Source organism: Megalops cyprinoides, chromosome 22, assembly GCF_013368585.1.
Source record: "Megalops cyprinoides isolate fMegCyp1 chromosome 22, fMegCyp1.pri, whole genome shotgun sequence".
In the NCBI taxonomy this organism is placed as follows: Eukaryota; Metazoa; Chordata; class Actinopteri; order Elopiformes; family Megalopidae; genus Megalops; species Megalops cyprinoides.
The window spans coordinates 756,775-771,445 of record NC_050604.1 but is presented as its reverse complement, the minus strand read 5'-3'; the positions used below and the strand labels follow the sequence as shown (position 1 = coordinate 771,445).

At 40.2% G+C, this 14,671-nt stretch overlaps 2 protein-coding genes across 2 annotated transcripts in view; one reads left to right on the top strand and one right to left on the bottom strand.

Moving 5' to 3' along the window:
• Nucleotides 1-8,612, bottom strand: part of trmo (tRNA methyltransferase O) — a 24,707-nt gene extending 16,095 nt beyond the window's left edge. The window contains exon 1 of the mRNA XM_036517160.1: nucleotides 8,345-8,612. Within this exon, the coding sequence (XP_036373053.1) occupies nucleotides 8,345-8,423 (79 nt within the window). The 5' untranslated portion in view covers nucleotides 8,424-8,612. The remainder of the gene's footprint in view (nucleotides 1-8,344) is intronic.
• Nucleotides 6,548-14,671, top strand: anp32b (acidic (leucine-rich) nuclear phosphoprotein 32 family, member B). The gene is made up of 7 exons (XM_036517167.1): nucleotides 6,548-6,920; nucleotides 9,818-9,967; nucleotides 11,288-11,410; nucleotides 12,488-12,683; nucleotides 12,851-12,969; nucleotides 13,225-13,294; nucleotides 14,154-14,671. Exons 1-7 carry the CDS (start codon nucleotides 6,867-6,869, stop codon nucleotides 14,234-14,236), a joined length of 795 nt encoding a protein of 264 aa, XP_036373060.1. The 5' UTR covers nucleotides 6,548-6,866; the 3' UTR covers nucleotides 14,237-14,671.

Genomic DNA, 14,671 nt, shown 5'->3' with positions numbered 1-14,671 from the left:
GAACTGTCATTTTTAGTGTGTTTGTCCTTTGCTTTTATTTGGGCCCAGCTTTGAATGGGTAGAAAAGGTCTCAGATCATGGCTTCATGGCTGTGGGCCCTAACTTTACAGCTCAGTTTCTTTTGTATGCTGTCATAGTTTATCTATAAAGTATCACACTGTCCCATTACATTCTGCACCCGAGGCATAGCTCTACATAGTGTTACACTGCCTCATTACATCCTGCAGCCTAAAAGCATAGTTTATCTACATAATGTCACACCATCCCATTACGTCCTGCAACCATATTTCCTATCCTTCCTATATTAGCCACTACCCTCTCACACACACCCTCATACCATCCAAGACACCAGTGATCTTGCAACCCCCTCTCCCTGCTGATCAGCACTCTATCTCAATCAACAAGACACCTGGACCTTCACTGCAATGGAAGGCCCATGTCACCCTGCCTTGGCCACCTTTGGATGGAGAGCTGCCTCACAGCCCCCCTGAGGTTTTTTTCTTCTGTTTCCAGGAGTTTCTTGACTGCATTCTTTCAGGGTCATGGAATATTTTTCCATTTTTTCCCCTGTTAGCAATGCATTTTCTGATTCCCCCTGGAAAATGCACATTGTTTTCAGCACTTCTTTGTGACAAATCAGTTCTAAAAATGTACCATAACAAATGAAATGTTATCAATTTGTCATATTATGTAAGCAAAGTATTTAGATGAAATTCCACATCTATAGTTTAATACACCACTGATATAGGCTGAAGATGCTAACCAGCAGTTTTATTTATTGCTGTACTTATTAGCTAGTCGGTTATCTTAGAAGAAACCTCATTACTGGTCTTAACTTGAAGGGTGTTGAAGGCTGGTTTTTATAAATAAATTTAACCTATAAAAGAATCAGACATAAAACAATAAAAAAGAGCAATAAAGCAACCCGATATACCCAAATGCTAAATGCTGGGAAGCAGAATAGAGGAAAATCACACAACAGCACTTTGCTTAAGCATTCACTATACTAAACCCACAGTTTGAATCAGCTCTGTTCTGTTAAAACATTTGTAATCTCAAAGTCCACTGGGGACCTGATTTTAAACTCTTCGGGAAACACCAGTGTTACAAAAATTTATGCAAAAAGGTTATCCAAACAGAACTGTGGCTGACTGAAAAATTTATTAGTGGAAATTACTGGACCATGTGTAGCAGAGCTGAAATGATTAGCTCGTGTGAGTCCTGCGTAATGCCTTAGGTAGCGGGTAGCAGGTAGCAGGTAGCCGAGCGGTTGCAGCGGCTACGTCACTCCCCCGAGACCTGGGTAAGTAGCGTTGTTGCCGACAGGCTAAGGCCAATTTACCTTTAGCTCAACTGGCAACGACGCTGGCTTTAAGGGGTTAGTTGTGAGCAGTAAGAACCTCGGTTCGAAACTCGCTCGCTCGCTGACCCAAGTTATGTCGAATCAAACACAACGCAAGATATCACCCGTTACACATGCACTGCAGGTACAAGCCACAACATTGTAGTTGTACACGTTTGTCTGTTTTTTGAAATGGCAACAAAATGCAGATGCTTTATCAAAAACTTGATGTGAGGTTGAAAGATCTAATGAAGTCTCACATTTTTCATCCTCAAAGTCCAATAAGGAAGCCAAAGGTTGTCATGTGGCTACTCTTACAATTGCACAATTTACATTAGCTGGTTCTGCCATGTTGTAATTTCCACCATTTTGGCTAATAAATGCGTGTTTGCCAAAACAGCACGTTTTCATTAAATTCTGGGACAGATTATTTTATTCATTGTATACATTCTCTTTTCATAAGCTATGAACTTTAGGTCTGCTTAACATCATATTTGATACATATGCACATATCTCTCCACTGGCTTCCTGTCGCAGCCACGATCAGATTGAAAACGCTGACCCTCGCTTTATCTGCAGTCAACAGGACAGCCCCTACCTCATCCAGTCCTACACACCTGCCCAGCCCCTACACTCAGCAGCAACTGGACGTTTTGGTTCTAGCACAGACAGAGCGGGAGGTTCTCCCTCTGCAAGGCAACGACGTTTCTCCTCCATTGCTCCTCAGTGGTGGAACGAACTCCCTGTTCTGCTACAGACAGCTCAGTCCAATCCACATCTCTTCAGACTCTACCTGGACTGACCTATCACACAATCGCCACCCCCCCCCCCTTTCGCCCCCGACCTGGATCTTGTTAGTTGCCCAATACCCTGTAGTTGTATAAATTGGCTATAAATTGCGTCCTCAGACAGACTTTGCTCTCAGCTGAGAACTACTGTCTCATTATGGAACTGTACACATCCTGTCCCCGTACTGTCGCTATACTTACTGTATGTACTTTTTTTGCGTCGCTTTGGATAAAAGCGTCTGCTAAATAAATTAATGTAAATGTGAATGTACACAGCACGTTTGCTTTAAACTGATTCGCTTTAAACTTGTAGTATATACAGTACTACAAGTACCTATTTCCAAATGCACTGTGGGCTAATCAGTTTAAAGAATTTATTTTAATATGGAAATATTAAACCATGATTTCGTTTAATGAAACGTGAATGATTTATACTAGCTCAAAGGATGTGTCATCCGAAAACATTTTGTTATTATTTATCATATGATGAAATCATGTGATCTCCGAAACATTTTAACTCCAAACGTTCAATTTGGACACTGCCACCTAATCCTTTCCCCAGGCTCATTGCTGCTAGCAGCTTCATACATGAATTTGTCTGCAATTCAAAAATACAAAAACAAACAGACCACACTAATTTTTTAAAACTGTGTCCTACTGCCCTGGAGTGTTGTCGCACACTCTTGTCATAACTGCGTGGGAAGATGTCCGTCCCGAAACGTACTGAAAATGCGACTATGTTCTTATCAATTGACAAGCCGTGGGGCGCCCATTAGTCAAGAGTTACCTGGAAAAAAATATACACTGCAGAGAATTACCACATGACCAAAACAAGTCAATTGTTCACAGCAATTGAGAGCACCAGCTCACCGATGCCGACATCTCCATATAGTATATTAACATATTTTATGTGTTATATCACCCCAGCGACATTATTATACTAAACATGTCTCATTCATTTTTTACAGCATGGCTGCTAAAACATTTATGAAGAGTGACACCATTCATCGCATCCACAATGTCAGAATTACACCAAACGTGTCGTTTGCCTCTGGTGCGTGGACATATTGGTATAATTCCGATTTTTCAATACGTTAAAATCTTACGCAGCACAAACTAATAATGCTTAATTCTTCTCACCTGGGCTGTTACTGCACCGTATGAAAATAAATACTGTCTAAAGACAGTTTCACACCTTGTTAATTCATTCGAACAGAAGTAGCCTATATTTTTCGCTTTGGTTACCGCTGTATATGAAATCTCTAAAAGTGACGCAGTACCACGATGTCAAGTAAAGTAGCCTAAAACTGGCACCAGGAAAGAAGGATGTCTTGAACCGTTTACAACTGTGATTTGTGTTCACCAAATATGCGGCATGAAAAAATGCTTTGAGTTTCATATGAAAACAACTCAAAAAAGTCGCCAAACAGGATGCAAAACATCATGAAATATTTGCTTTATTGCCTTCGGATCATCTGTAGTGCGTTCTCCACACGTCCATGCTAGCAGCTGTAGTGCGTCTTTACAAACAAAACGTGAAAAGTTCATATCTTTATTGGTACACTTAGTTCTTATCCAGGGTCACATTTTTGGAACATTAATGTCACCCCTTGGAGTCACTGGGTAAGAGCCTGTGTGTCCTGAGACCAAGATCTGTGTACAGTCAACTCCCGATTATTCCGATGCAGATGATCCGTTAGGGGATTAACAATGCCGATTGTCAAAAACCTATGCGCCCAGTTTAATTAAAAACACCTTCTTCACATGTTAACGTAAAGGTTCGGTACATCTAACGCTTAAGCCACCCATAAAGACGCGTAATTTAAAAGTAAGTTTGCAAATTAATTTAAATAAACTGCAACATATAAAAATATATCACAAATGTTCACCAAAGGTCGCTAGCTATACCTGTAATTTTGACAATATTAGTTTGCGTCCACTTTCGTATACTGGGATTGTCTAATCTCCTAAATCCTTCAATCTTTCTGGAAAGCATGCAGTTCTGCATGTAGTATTTTAAAAGACTGTTAGCTCACCAGCTAGTAACCTTTTTTCCTGCAGCTATGGTTGTTTATAATGCGCTTAAATCTATTAGGTGAAGAAAAAAAATCTTATAAAGTACCCACATTCTAAGCAAACACCGTTTAAGAAGGTAAGGAAAATGCTAGTAGCCAGTGAAAGTACAGGTCCTTCTCAAAAAATTAGCATATTGTGATAAAGTTCACTATTTTCCATAATGTAATGATAAAAATTAAACTTTCATATATTTTAGATTCATTGCACACCAACTGAAATATTTCAGGTGTTTTATTGTTTTAATACTGATGATTTTGGCATACAGCTCATGAAAACCCAAAATTCCTATCTCAGAAAATTAGCATATCATGAAAAGGTACTCTAAACACGCTATTAACCTAATCATCTCAATCAACGAATTAACTCTAAACACCTGCAAAAGATTCCTGAGGCTTTTAAAGACTCCCAGCCTGATTCATTACTCAAAACTGCAATCATGGGTAAGACTGCCGACCTGACTGCTGTCCAGAAGGCCATCATTGACACCCTCAAGCAAGAGGGTAAGACACAGAAAGAAATCTCTGATCGAATAGGCTGTTCCCAGAGTGCTGTATCAAGGCACCTCAGTGGGACGTCTGTGGGAAGGAAAAAGTGTGGCAGAAAACGCTGCACAACCAGAAGAGGTGACCGGACCCTGAGGAAGATTGTGGAGAAGGGCCGATTCCAGACCTTGGGGGAGCTGTGGAAGCAGTGGACTGAGTCTGGAGTAGAAACATCCAGAGCCACCGTGCACAGGCGTGTGCAGGAAATGGGCTACAGGTGCCGCATTCCCCAGGTCAAGCCACTTTTGAACTAGAAACAGCGGCAGAAGCGCCTGACCTGGGCTACAGAGAAGCAGCACTGGACTGTTGCTCAGTGGTCCAAAGTACTTTTTTCGGATGAAAGCAAATTTTGCATGTCATTCGGAAATCAAGGTGCCAGAGTCTGGAGGAAGACTGGTGAGAAGGAAATGCCAAAATGCCTGAAGTCCAGTGTCAAGTACCCACAGTCAGTGATGCTCTGGGGTGCCATGTCAGCTGCTGGTGTTGGTCCACTGTGTTTTATCAAGGGCAGGGTCAATGCAGCTAGTTATCAGGAGATTTTGGAGCACTTCATGCTTCCATCTGCTGAAAAGCTTTATGGAGATGAAGATTTCATTTTTCAGCACGACCTGGCACCTGCTCACAGTGCCAAAACCACTGGTAAATGGTTTACTGACCATGGTATTACTGTGCTCAACTGGCCTGCCAACTCTCCTGACCTGAACCCCATCGAGAATCTGTGGGATATTGTGAAGAGGAAGTTGAGAGACACCAGACCCAACACTGTGGATGAGCTTAAGGCCGCTATCGAAGCATCCTGGGCCTCCATAACACCTCAGCAGTGCCACCGGCTGATTGCCTCCATGCCACGCCGCATTGAAGCAGTCATTTCTGCAAAAGGATTCCCGACCAAGTATTGAGTGCATAACTGAACATAATTATTTGAAGGTTGACTTTTTTTGTATTAAAAACACTTTTTTTTTTATTGGTCGGATGACATATGCTAATTTTTTGAGATAGGGATTTTGGGTTTTCATGAGCTGTATGCCAAAATCATCAGTATTAAAACAATAAAACACCTGAAATATTTCAGTTGGTGTGCAATGAATCTAAAATATATGAAAGTTTAATTTTTATCATTACATTATGGAAAATAGTGAACTTTATCACAATATGCTAATTTTTTGAGAAGGACCTGTACGTCCGCGTCTAGTTGGAGTGATGAGCATCCACAGCCCTGCTGGTGTTCCTTCCCCAGGGGAACGGACGCTTTGGTTTGTAAATCTTCACTGCATGTATTAACTGCATGGTTGTAAAAGCAGTTTTGATCACAACATTTAGGACTGACACTGTACCTATTAAATTCATTCGTTAGTTTTGCACTCTGCAGTTTCCTGATTTTAAATCAATGCTACGAATGAACAGAAGGCTCTTTCACTACTAATTGTACTGATGATAAATCACACAATTACAATCCATGTTACTCGTTTATGGTAGGCCTTGTGTGCTTGCATCCTTGAACAGGTGATATCGTGAAAAGTCTACTTCCAAGCTAAACTCGCCACATTACGTCTTTTTGGAGTATGATATAGCTTATATATCTCATATCTTAAATCACCAGTTTGAATAAAAACGAGAAATTATTCACATTTGATGTAAGACAAAGAGCGTTTATTTAATAAATGTTAACTAAAATGAAAATTAAACATTTAAAAGTGACGTATTTGATTACTATTGTTAACCGTTCCAATTAAAATATAAATTAATACATATTTGCAATTACAAAAAACGTATGCATTATTACTGCATTTTGTGTGGGAAAACACGAAAACGATACACTACCGTTCCACAGTACACAATATAGTGTAACATGCATTAACTATACTGTGAGCGTCATGTTTTGTGACTGCATTGCCTGTTTAACTGCAGTGGGCGTTTCTGAACAGAGATGGCGGTATTGAGTATATATTTGTTTCAGTCCCGTTTCCCTCCATGGTTTCTCCTCTCTCTGAGTAACTTGGCGTTTGGTTCAGTTCATTTTACAGTTCCATTTTCTCCCTCCATTAGGGCATCTTTGTATTTTGGATTGAACAAAAATTCCAACAAACCCCAGAGGAAAAAAAACTTTTAAAGGGGAAGATGGACATGAAAAAGAGGATCCACTTGGAGCTTAGAAACAGGACACCTTCTGATGTAAGTGCCTTTTCCTAACCCAAACCTTAGTTAGCCTAGCTACCTTGCTACTTTTTTGCTCTCTTAGTGACCCGTGTAGCTAATGTTGACCACATGGGTTTGATATTTTGCTTGTATTACAAAGCCAAAATACTACGTAGCTGCACATTTAGCCACGCATATTACCAAACTCACTACTTAGGTGTGTTACTTAACAGTGGGAGAGTAGAGAAAGGCAACATGGCTTAGCAGATAGCGAAGTACTTATTCTTTAGCTAGCCCAGCTAACATTATCACTGCAGCCTTTTAACCGTTTCACAACCTCCCCTCGACTCGATTTTGTATACGCGGTTTGGCTGACAGGCTAGCCAGCCTGGTCGCCTGACTTTATAAAGGTAACGGTAGTTGGCTGACTAGTGAGCTAAATAACTTGTGCATTGGAGTAGAAGGGTAACGTTAGCGTTTACCACGATGTGTGGGACATCAAAAGGTTGATTACATTTTGAGACCTTGGGAGCCATGTTTGTAACAGTGAAAATGGGGCGCGCTTTATTACAAAGCACATTTTACGTAAACTTCTGTCTATTTGGTGTAGTAGCTGGGTGTTTAAAATTGAGTACCTCCGTAGGAACATTAGCAAATTGCTTGACGACTAGGTATTTCTCGGTACATCCTGATTCTAGAGGGGTTTTCAAACATCGACGAGACGGTTAGAGTAGCTAGCTAACTAGCTCCCGCTTGTTTCCATTTTTGTTACAAGTAGTTTACTAGTTTGTTTTATACATCCAAGAACAGCTAGTCAAACCATCGTTCGACCTTCTTTCATTTCTAACTTGACTTCGTCTGTGTTTATATTGTTCGTTCATGTACTTTAACAACCTAGGCACATGCTTTTATCGTCAACGCATAATGTTAACTTGGGAGCAAAGCGTTCACTTGGCTAGCTGATCAAGATGAGGACCGTAAGTGAACAGAAAACAAATCCTCCATGGACACATGAAATGCGTTCCATTCTCAGAGACAAGACCTAGACAGTCTACCTAACAAGATACTTCTGCTTCCCGCCATATTATCTAGGCATCTTTCTGTGCGTTGATGTAACTCGCTAACTCATCAACATTACTTTACACATAGCAAAGTGTTTCCAAATAGTATGACTTTAAGCTTCCAGATGTACTGAAATAGATAGCCATGCGCAAATCGTGAAGATAATTTAATAATTTACACACACTGCGAGCGAGCTCTGATGGCATAAGTCGATTGTTGATAGCTAGCTAACGTTAGCTGGTTACTTAGGTCGGTAGGAAAAGACGTTAAAATATAGACATGCAAAAGCTACAAGATAAAATATAGAGAATTATTAGCTCTATTGTTAATTTCTTGTGGAATTTTCATCTGTATAAATAAATACAAAATTAGTCATTCCTGAGTTGAGGTCGGCATACTGTATTTAGGAATCGCCATGTTGTCACCCTGCAGTCTCTGAAGCTGTTGAGAAAGGAACTCTCTCCATCTTTGTCTCATTTATTTCCGTTTCAACATTTCCTTCGCCAGACAGAAACGCAGATTTTAAGTACTGAGTCGTTTGTCGTTTCTTTCACCGACCGTTCTACACTCCAGTTGAACAAAGTAAATGATAATTGTGAAATAAAAAGGTTTTTCATGAAGCCTCTCTTTTCCTTTCCGTGGCTGTGTGGTATCTAATGGCGCGCAGGTTCTGTAACAGGCTCGCCGACGTTAGCTGTTTAGTTCGCGTTAGCTCTTAAAAGGGCAATGGCTTGTGCTTTGGCACTTCAGCTCGGTAGGTAGCTAGCTAGCTAATCGGTGTATTTGTTTTTGACTACATCAACAGCAGAGGCTTTAACTAACACCAGTGCATAACATTAAAACAGTGGCCCAGGTAGACGCATTGCTGCGCTTACCTGTACTAAGCTGTTTAGCATAAACAACAAAATGTGCAGTTGAGTCCGAGATTGAATATGACCAAATACCAAGCGCTAATTTGACACTCGTCTCGTTACATACTTAGCAAGCAAGCTGCATTTTGAAGAGAAACTTGCGTCTGTTATTTTCTGACAAGCATGTTCAACTACACTATCATGTTCGCTCGCTGAGATAACTAGTCACCTTTTACCAGACTTTAGCTCACTTTCAGTTGTTGAGCGCCTTGGTTGGTAGTATACTTTACTGTATACTTAGTGACCAGTATTTTTGTATTTGTGCAATTATCTATACGATAGGCTATACATTTAATGGCGTAGTGCAACTAACAGAATTAGTTGGCTAACAAGATTGACGTGCAACGTGTCTAAACGTGGAGAAATATAGCTCACACAGGTATGTTGCGTCAAGGACAAAGAAACATAACAGCTTGCGTGGTATGAACAACCGGAGAAGTAACAAGTAATTTCATACTGTACTTTTCTGATCAGCTGAAAAATGTTCCTTGTTCGAAAAATATTTTATTTGTTGTGTCCCTCATAAAGAAGTTTTGTATTCTCAACAAATTTTCAATACAGTATAGCGGTGTGAGTAGAACACGTCATCCATATAGCTAGTTAAGTAGCTGAATTGCGTTATGCTCTTCTTCCCGAAACATAGCTGTAAACTGAGACGTGAAACACGTCGTTTTTTTTTTAATCTCTGAATAACTTTGCTTTTGGGTGCTTTGCTTTGGGTGTTCAGCATCACTGAAACTGTCCTGCAGAAATATTTCAGACCCCACACTGGATTTTTTTTAACTTCTCGCCTTTCTTTAATATTAGATATTTTTGTTTTCCTATTGTGTTCGTTTTAAGGTGCTGTTGAATAAAATATGGTCAAGTCGTGAATTATTAAAAATTCACATGCTCATGCACCATTGGGTAAATTTATCAAAATTTGATAAAGTGAGTATCTTGATTGTTTTTGTTTTGCAGGTACGAGAGCTAGTCCTTGACAACTGCAGGTCCAATGAAGGGAAAATCGAAGGCCTCACTGCAGAATTTGTGAATCTTGAATTTCTCAGCTTGATAAATGTTGGCTTAATCTCAGTTTCCAACCTTCCCAAACTTGGCAAATTAAAAAAAGTAAGATGTTAAATCATCTGAGCGCGTGCATCTTGTACACTTCTACTTGTAACATTTATAATGCTACTTTGTGGTGCCATTTGATTCTTATAAAAATCTTTTAAGTTGTGCAATATGGATTTTCTTGAATATATAGAATTTGGTTGAAAGATTTGTACATTAAAAGACATATCTGAAGCCTGTTTTGAATGTGAGCAACCAGGGAAAATTGATGCCAGAGCTGCCGGTCAAGTCCTGCATGTCTGAGTCTCCAGTCACTTGTTTAGAGAGTAATTGCACATTATACTGTACCCTTAATTTATTAAGCTGAACCTTTGAATGTCCCATACAGACAGCTAACTGCCATTACTGAATCATAAAACAAATGGACACCTAAAGAATATGTGGGGCTAACTGGTGCATTATGCATTTATATTTCAAGCTTTCAAGTTTTTCAACCTGAAAGTGAGCACAAAGCTTGCCTCACCACGACACCTTTCTGCATCCACCGAAGCCACACGAAAACAATTCTCCCATATGCTCACTGGTTGCCAGCATCTGGTTTACATGTCCTAAGCCCCACAGTACACTATAGGAGAGCCACTGTCAACTGCAGGATTGGCTCATCTTCCACTGACAACCACTTAACTTACAGATCCCTTGCATTTTTTCCTTAAGAAAACACTAGGTGGACAGAGCATCAAGTGTCTCTACTATTATACTTGCTTCATACATGTAGTTTGTTTTTACTGTCTTTGTGGTACAGACATTTTGGCTGTTGCAGTGTCCACATACTCACACCTTACATCCAGGTTATATGACAGAACTAGATGTCAGCAGAACTTCAGTTTGTTATTGCAGTGAACTGGAGTGGAGTTGTCAACTTTGCAATTATAGGCTACAAAAAGTTTACATTCACCAGGTTGTACTGTGTACACAATCTGCATCTTAGTTTGATTCCTCATTCAGTGTAGAATTATGGTCTGTAGTGGCCCCTCATTGGTTCACATCTGTAGAATGTGTGCCTTCTATCCTTGTGTCCTTGTCGTCCTCATTTTTCAGTTTCTGTAGGGTGTCTGAAGCACGCAAGTTGACTGAGGCTTTGAGGTTTGAGCTTTGACTGAGGTTTGGTATCAGTATCCATCACGACACTGAAGAGTCATATGTCCTTTAATAATTGTATGCATTTATTTTTGAAAGTAACTTGTCCTACATAAACACAAAGCTTTCTAAAGTGGCTAATTTGGTGTCACAAATGGCCTCAGGTCAGTCATGATATGAGGATGCTTTAACTGTATGTAACTAACTTAATTTTGATTTGATTTTTGAATTGTCTTTCAGTTGGAGCTCAGTGACAATAGAATTTCCGGTGGCCTTGATGTTTTAGCGGAAAAGCTTCCAAATCTTACACATCTAAACCTGAGTGGAAACAAACTGAAAGACATCAGTACACTGGAACCTTTGGTAGGTGTACTCATTCCCAGCACCATGATACATAAAACACTCTCTTTAATGTTCTGCTTTGAATTAATATTCACTGGAGAGGTTTCCCTATTGTTGTTGTGACATTATATTGGCTTGGGATGGCAGGAAGCCCACAGGGCTCATTGGCATAACATTGAATGCCCTTAAGCTTAAAAACATAAGAATGTCTTATTTTTTGTTAAGTGAATACTTGTGGTTTGAGGTAGCACCAATAGCATGATAGAACTAAGAAAAACAAGATTACTCATTCACTTACGTGAGCTGTCATAGAATTTAACGTTTTGTATGTATAAGCCTCAAAACCCATCCCTGTTCATTTAAAAATTTTAAAGGTCTTCTAGAGTGTAATTAAATGGGGCATGTGCTGCCGGTAATGAATTATGTAATTGCACATACTGTGATGTATGAATGGTGAATGAATGTAGGTAGTTACATTAACAGACAAAGTAAAAATGATGTTTTCAGAATACTTTAGAAAATTACATGGTAACTAGTCTGACTCCACACAGTTTTAGATCTGTGTTTTAGTTTTAGAAAGTGGTTTAATTTAATTTAATTAATTTGTGGCCACTTGGGAAAGATTACCTGTTTCTGTAATGCGGACAACCAAGCCTTTAACTACAGGAACTAGACATTGTGTTTAAGAAATAACACAACAATATTAACAAATATTGCCGTTCCAGCCAAATGAAGGTACCAAAGTAATACATTGCCTTTATTTGAACCACATTTATAATACTGTGCCCATTCTTGATCACCATATGGATGTTGGAAGCTCTATAAACTTAAGAGAAGGACACCAAGACCAATTCCAGATCACCAAGCAGATGACTCTGAATGAGAGACTTGATATGGTTATTGAATGGTATTTTTGGTTGACAAAGTAGAATTTGTTGTGATATAAGCATGACATCAGGATTGTCACAGTTTACACAAACCCAATATTTGTGCCAAACAGCAGTCACACTTGTTTTGCACATATGAATATCACTTTACAAATGAATGGGATGTGTAGACTGTGTGTCGCACTGACACTCCTTTTTTTGCATTCCCAAGAAAAAACTTGACAACCTGAAAAGTCTTGACCTTTTCAACTGTGAAGTTACAAACCTCAATGACTACCGAGAGAGCGTGTTCAAACTTCTGCCACAGCTCACCTACCTGGATGGCTATGACATGGAGGATCGGGAGGCATCTGACTCGGACGGAGAAGCAGATGGAGATGGGGTTGATGATGATGATGATGATGAAGGTGAGAGTTCCAGCGATGGTTTTATTTCTCTTGGAAGCTTCTTTATCCATATTTGTCTGGAAATGGCTGTTCCTTGGCACTGTTGTTTTGTTGTAGCAGGGAGGGTTCCCTCTGTGTAAATACTAATGTCTGCTTGTGCTCTTATCTATCTTAACCTTTTGGAGCAGAAGGAGAAGAGGAGGAGGATGAGGATGGAGAAGAAGATTTTGATGAAGAGGAGGATGATGATGATGAGGAAGAAGTAGAAGGGGAGGAAGAAGATGAAGATGTCAGTGGAGAGGATGAGGTAGGAGCTCTCCCCCTTTATTGTGAAGTAGCCCCATTGATAAGAGTAAGGTGCAGGGGTTCATGCAAGCAGGATGGTGTTGGCAGAATCTGGTTAGACAGGGCTCCAGGCTTGGGATATTTACAGGTGATTTTGTCATGGAAATAACTATCCTTGTTGATCACCTGTTTTTTTTTGTATGCCGGGTCCACTATAATAGGAGTTATCTCAAAACTGCACCACAAACTATTCAAAACAAATGTGTTTTCTCCCCAGGAGGAAGACTTTGGCCAGGATGGTGAGGTTGATGATGAAGATGATGAGGATGATGAGGATGAAGATGAAGGTGCACTCCTTATTTCTAAGGGTTTTCAGTGTGAAATTCCATAACTAAACCTGAATACCATCATATACAAATCACTGGAGCCAAGCACAAGGGGCTCTCTCCTCCATTCTAGCCCTACTGCTATGTGACCCAGGGTGTAATATAATTTGTTTGTTTATCTACAGCATGTTGAAAACTGTTCTGTCTGCACCACAAGCTGTCAAAATAAGATTTATGTATATAAACCCATTAAAAGCATGTTCTGCACATCGTTTGACACAGCTGCTTGTCCGTACAGGGATGCATGTTGAGTACATAGCTGCACTGAGCACAGCCAGAGCGAGTGTCTGTGCTCTGACACAGTGTCATTATCAGGAAAAATCTCAATCTGTCTGATGGTTTTGCCAAACCATATGCTTGTTCTTTGAGAAGTTTTAAATTTTTTTTTGTTGGCCTGATTTCAACGACACAAGGTTTCATTGCCTTTGTATACCGCAAGAGCACCAGAACACTGAATGAGTTTTCTTGCATTGTTTCCATTGATGGGGGTCAGCTGGGCTACCTCACACTGTTTGAGCATACACTGCATCCTGTTATCCGGAGTGAGAACCATTTCGGTAGTGTCACATAGCACCCCGCTGCCATAATCACCAGTGTGTTTGCATGAATGAAAGTGAATGTGTAGCAGTTAGAACGGATTCAAAAGTCATCATGCAAGTGTGCATGTGGCCAGTATGAAATTTGAGTTCTGAGCCACTCAACTGGAGTCATATGACCCAAAGAGTCAAAGTGTCGTGTGTCTCCAACTCCAAACTCAGTGGCCCATTATGTGGTGCGACTCCAGATCGGTGACTCGTGTCATGTAACTCTTGTTTTCCAGAAGAGGAGGAGGGCGGGAAAGGCGAAAAGAGAAAGCGAGAGGCTGATGATGAAGATGATGAGGATGATGAGGATGATGATTAAAAGAAAATGGCGAGTGGGTTACCAACCCTTCCCCTGTGCCCTACCTTTGTCTCTCCCCAATTGTCCCCAATCCACCCCCAGATCTGTGCTCCTGTTCAGGATGGGACTGTACCTGGATGGATTGAGGCTATGGATGTGTGTCCTTGGAACAGTGACCAGCAATAGGACCTGTCCTTTGGTGGCCCACTGTGCGTTCCACACTCAATCCTTTGTGTAGACCCACTCGTGGACTTTGGGGGGTGGGTGTGTAGTCCGGGGTCTCTGCTTTTAATATTTTGTTGGAGGTTTTTCCTTTTTTTGCTATTTTTAAAAAATGTTTTGTTATTTTCCCCTATTAAGTTTATTGCTATAGCAACAAAAGATGCTAGGTGAGTCATGATTTTGATGTGGCTGCCTGTTGCATAAATCAAGGTTGTAGCTACATTTTTACTTTCT

Excerpts from the sequence above, each read along its gene's own strand:
- anp32b (XM_036517167.1), top strand. The coding sequence starts at position 6,867 with ATGGACATGAAAAAGAGGATCCACTTGGAGCTTAGAAACAGGACACCT. Across the intron at positions 11,411-12,487 it reads TCAGTACACTGGAACCTTTG|AAAAAACTTGACAACCTGAA; the intron begins GTAGGTGTACTC and ends TGCATTCCCAAG. Across the intron at positions 12,970-13,224 it reads ATGTCAGTGGAGAGGATGAG|GAGGAAGACTTTGGCCAGGA; the intron begins GTAGGAGCTCTC and ends TTTTCTCCCCAG.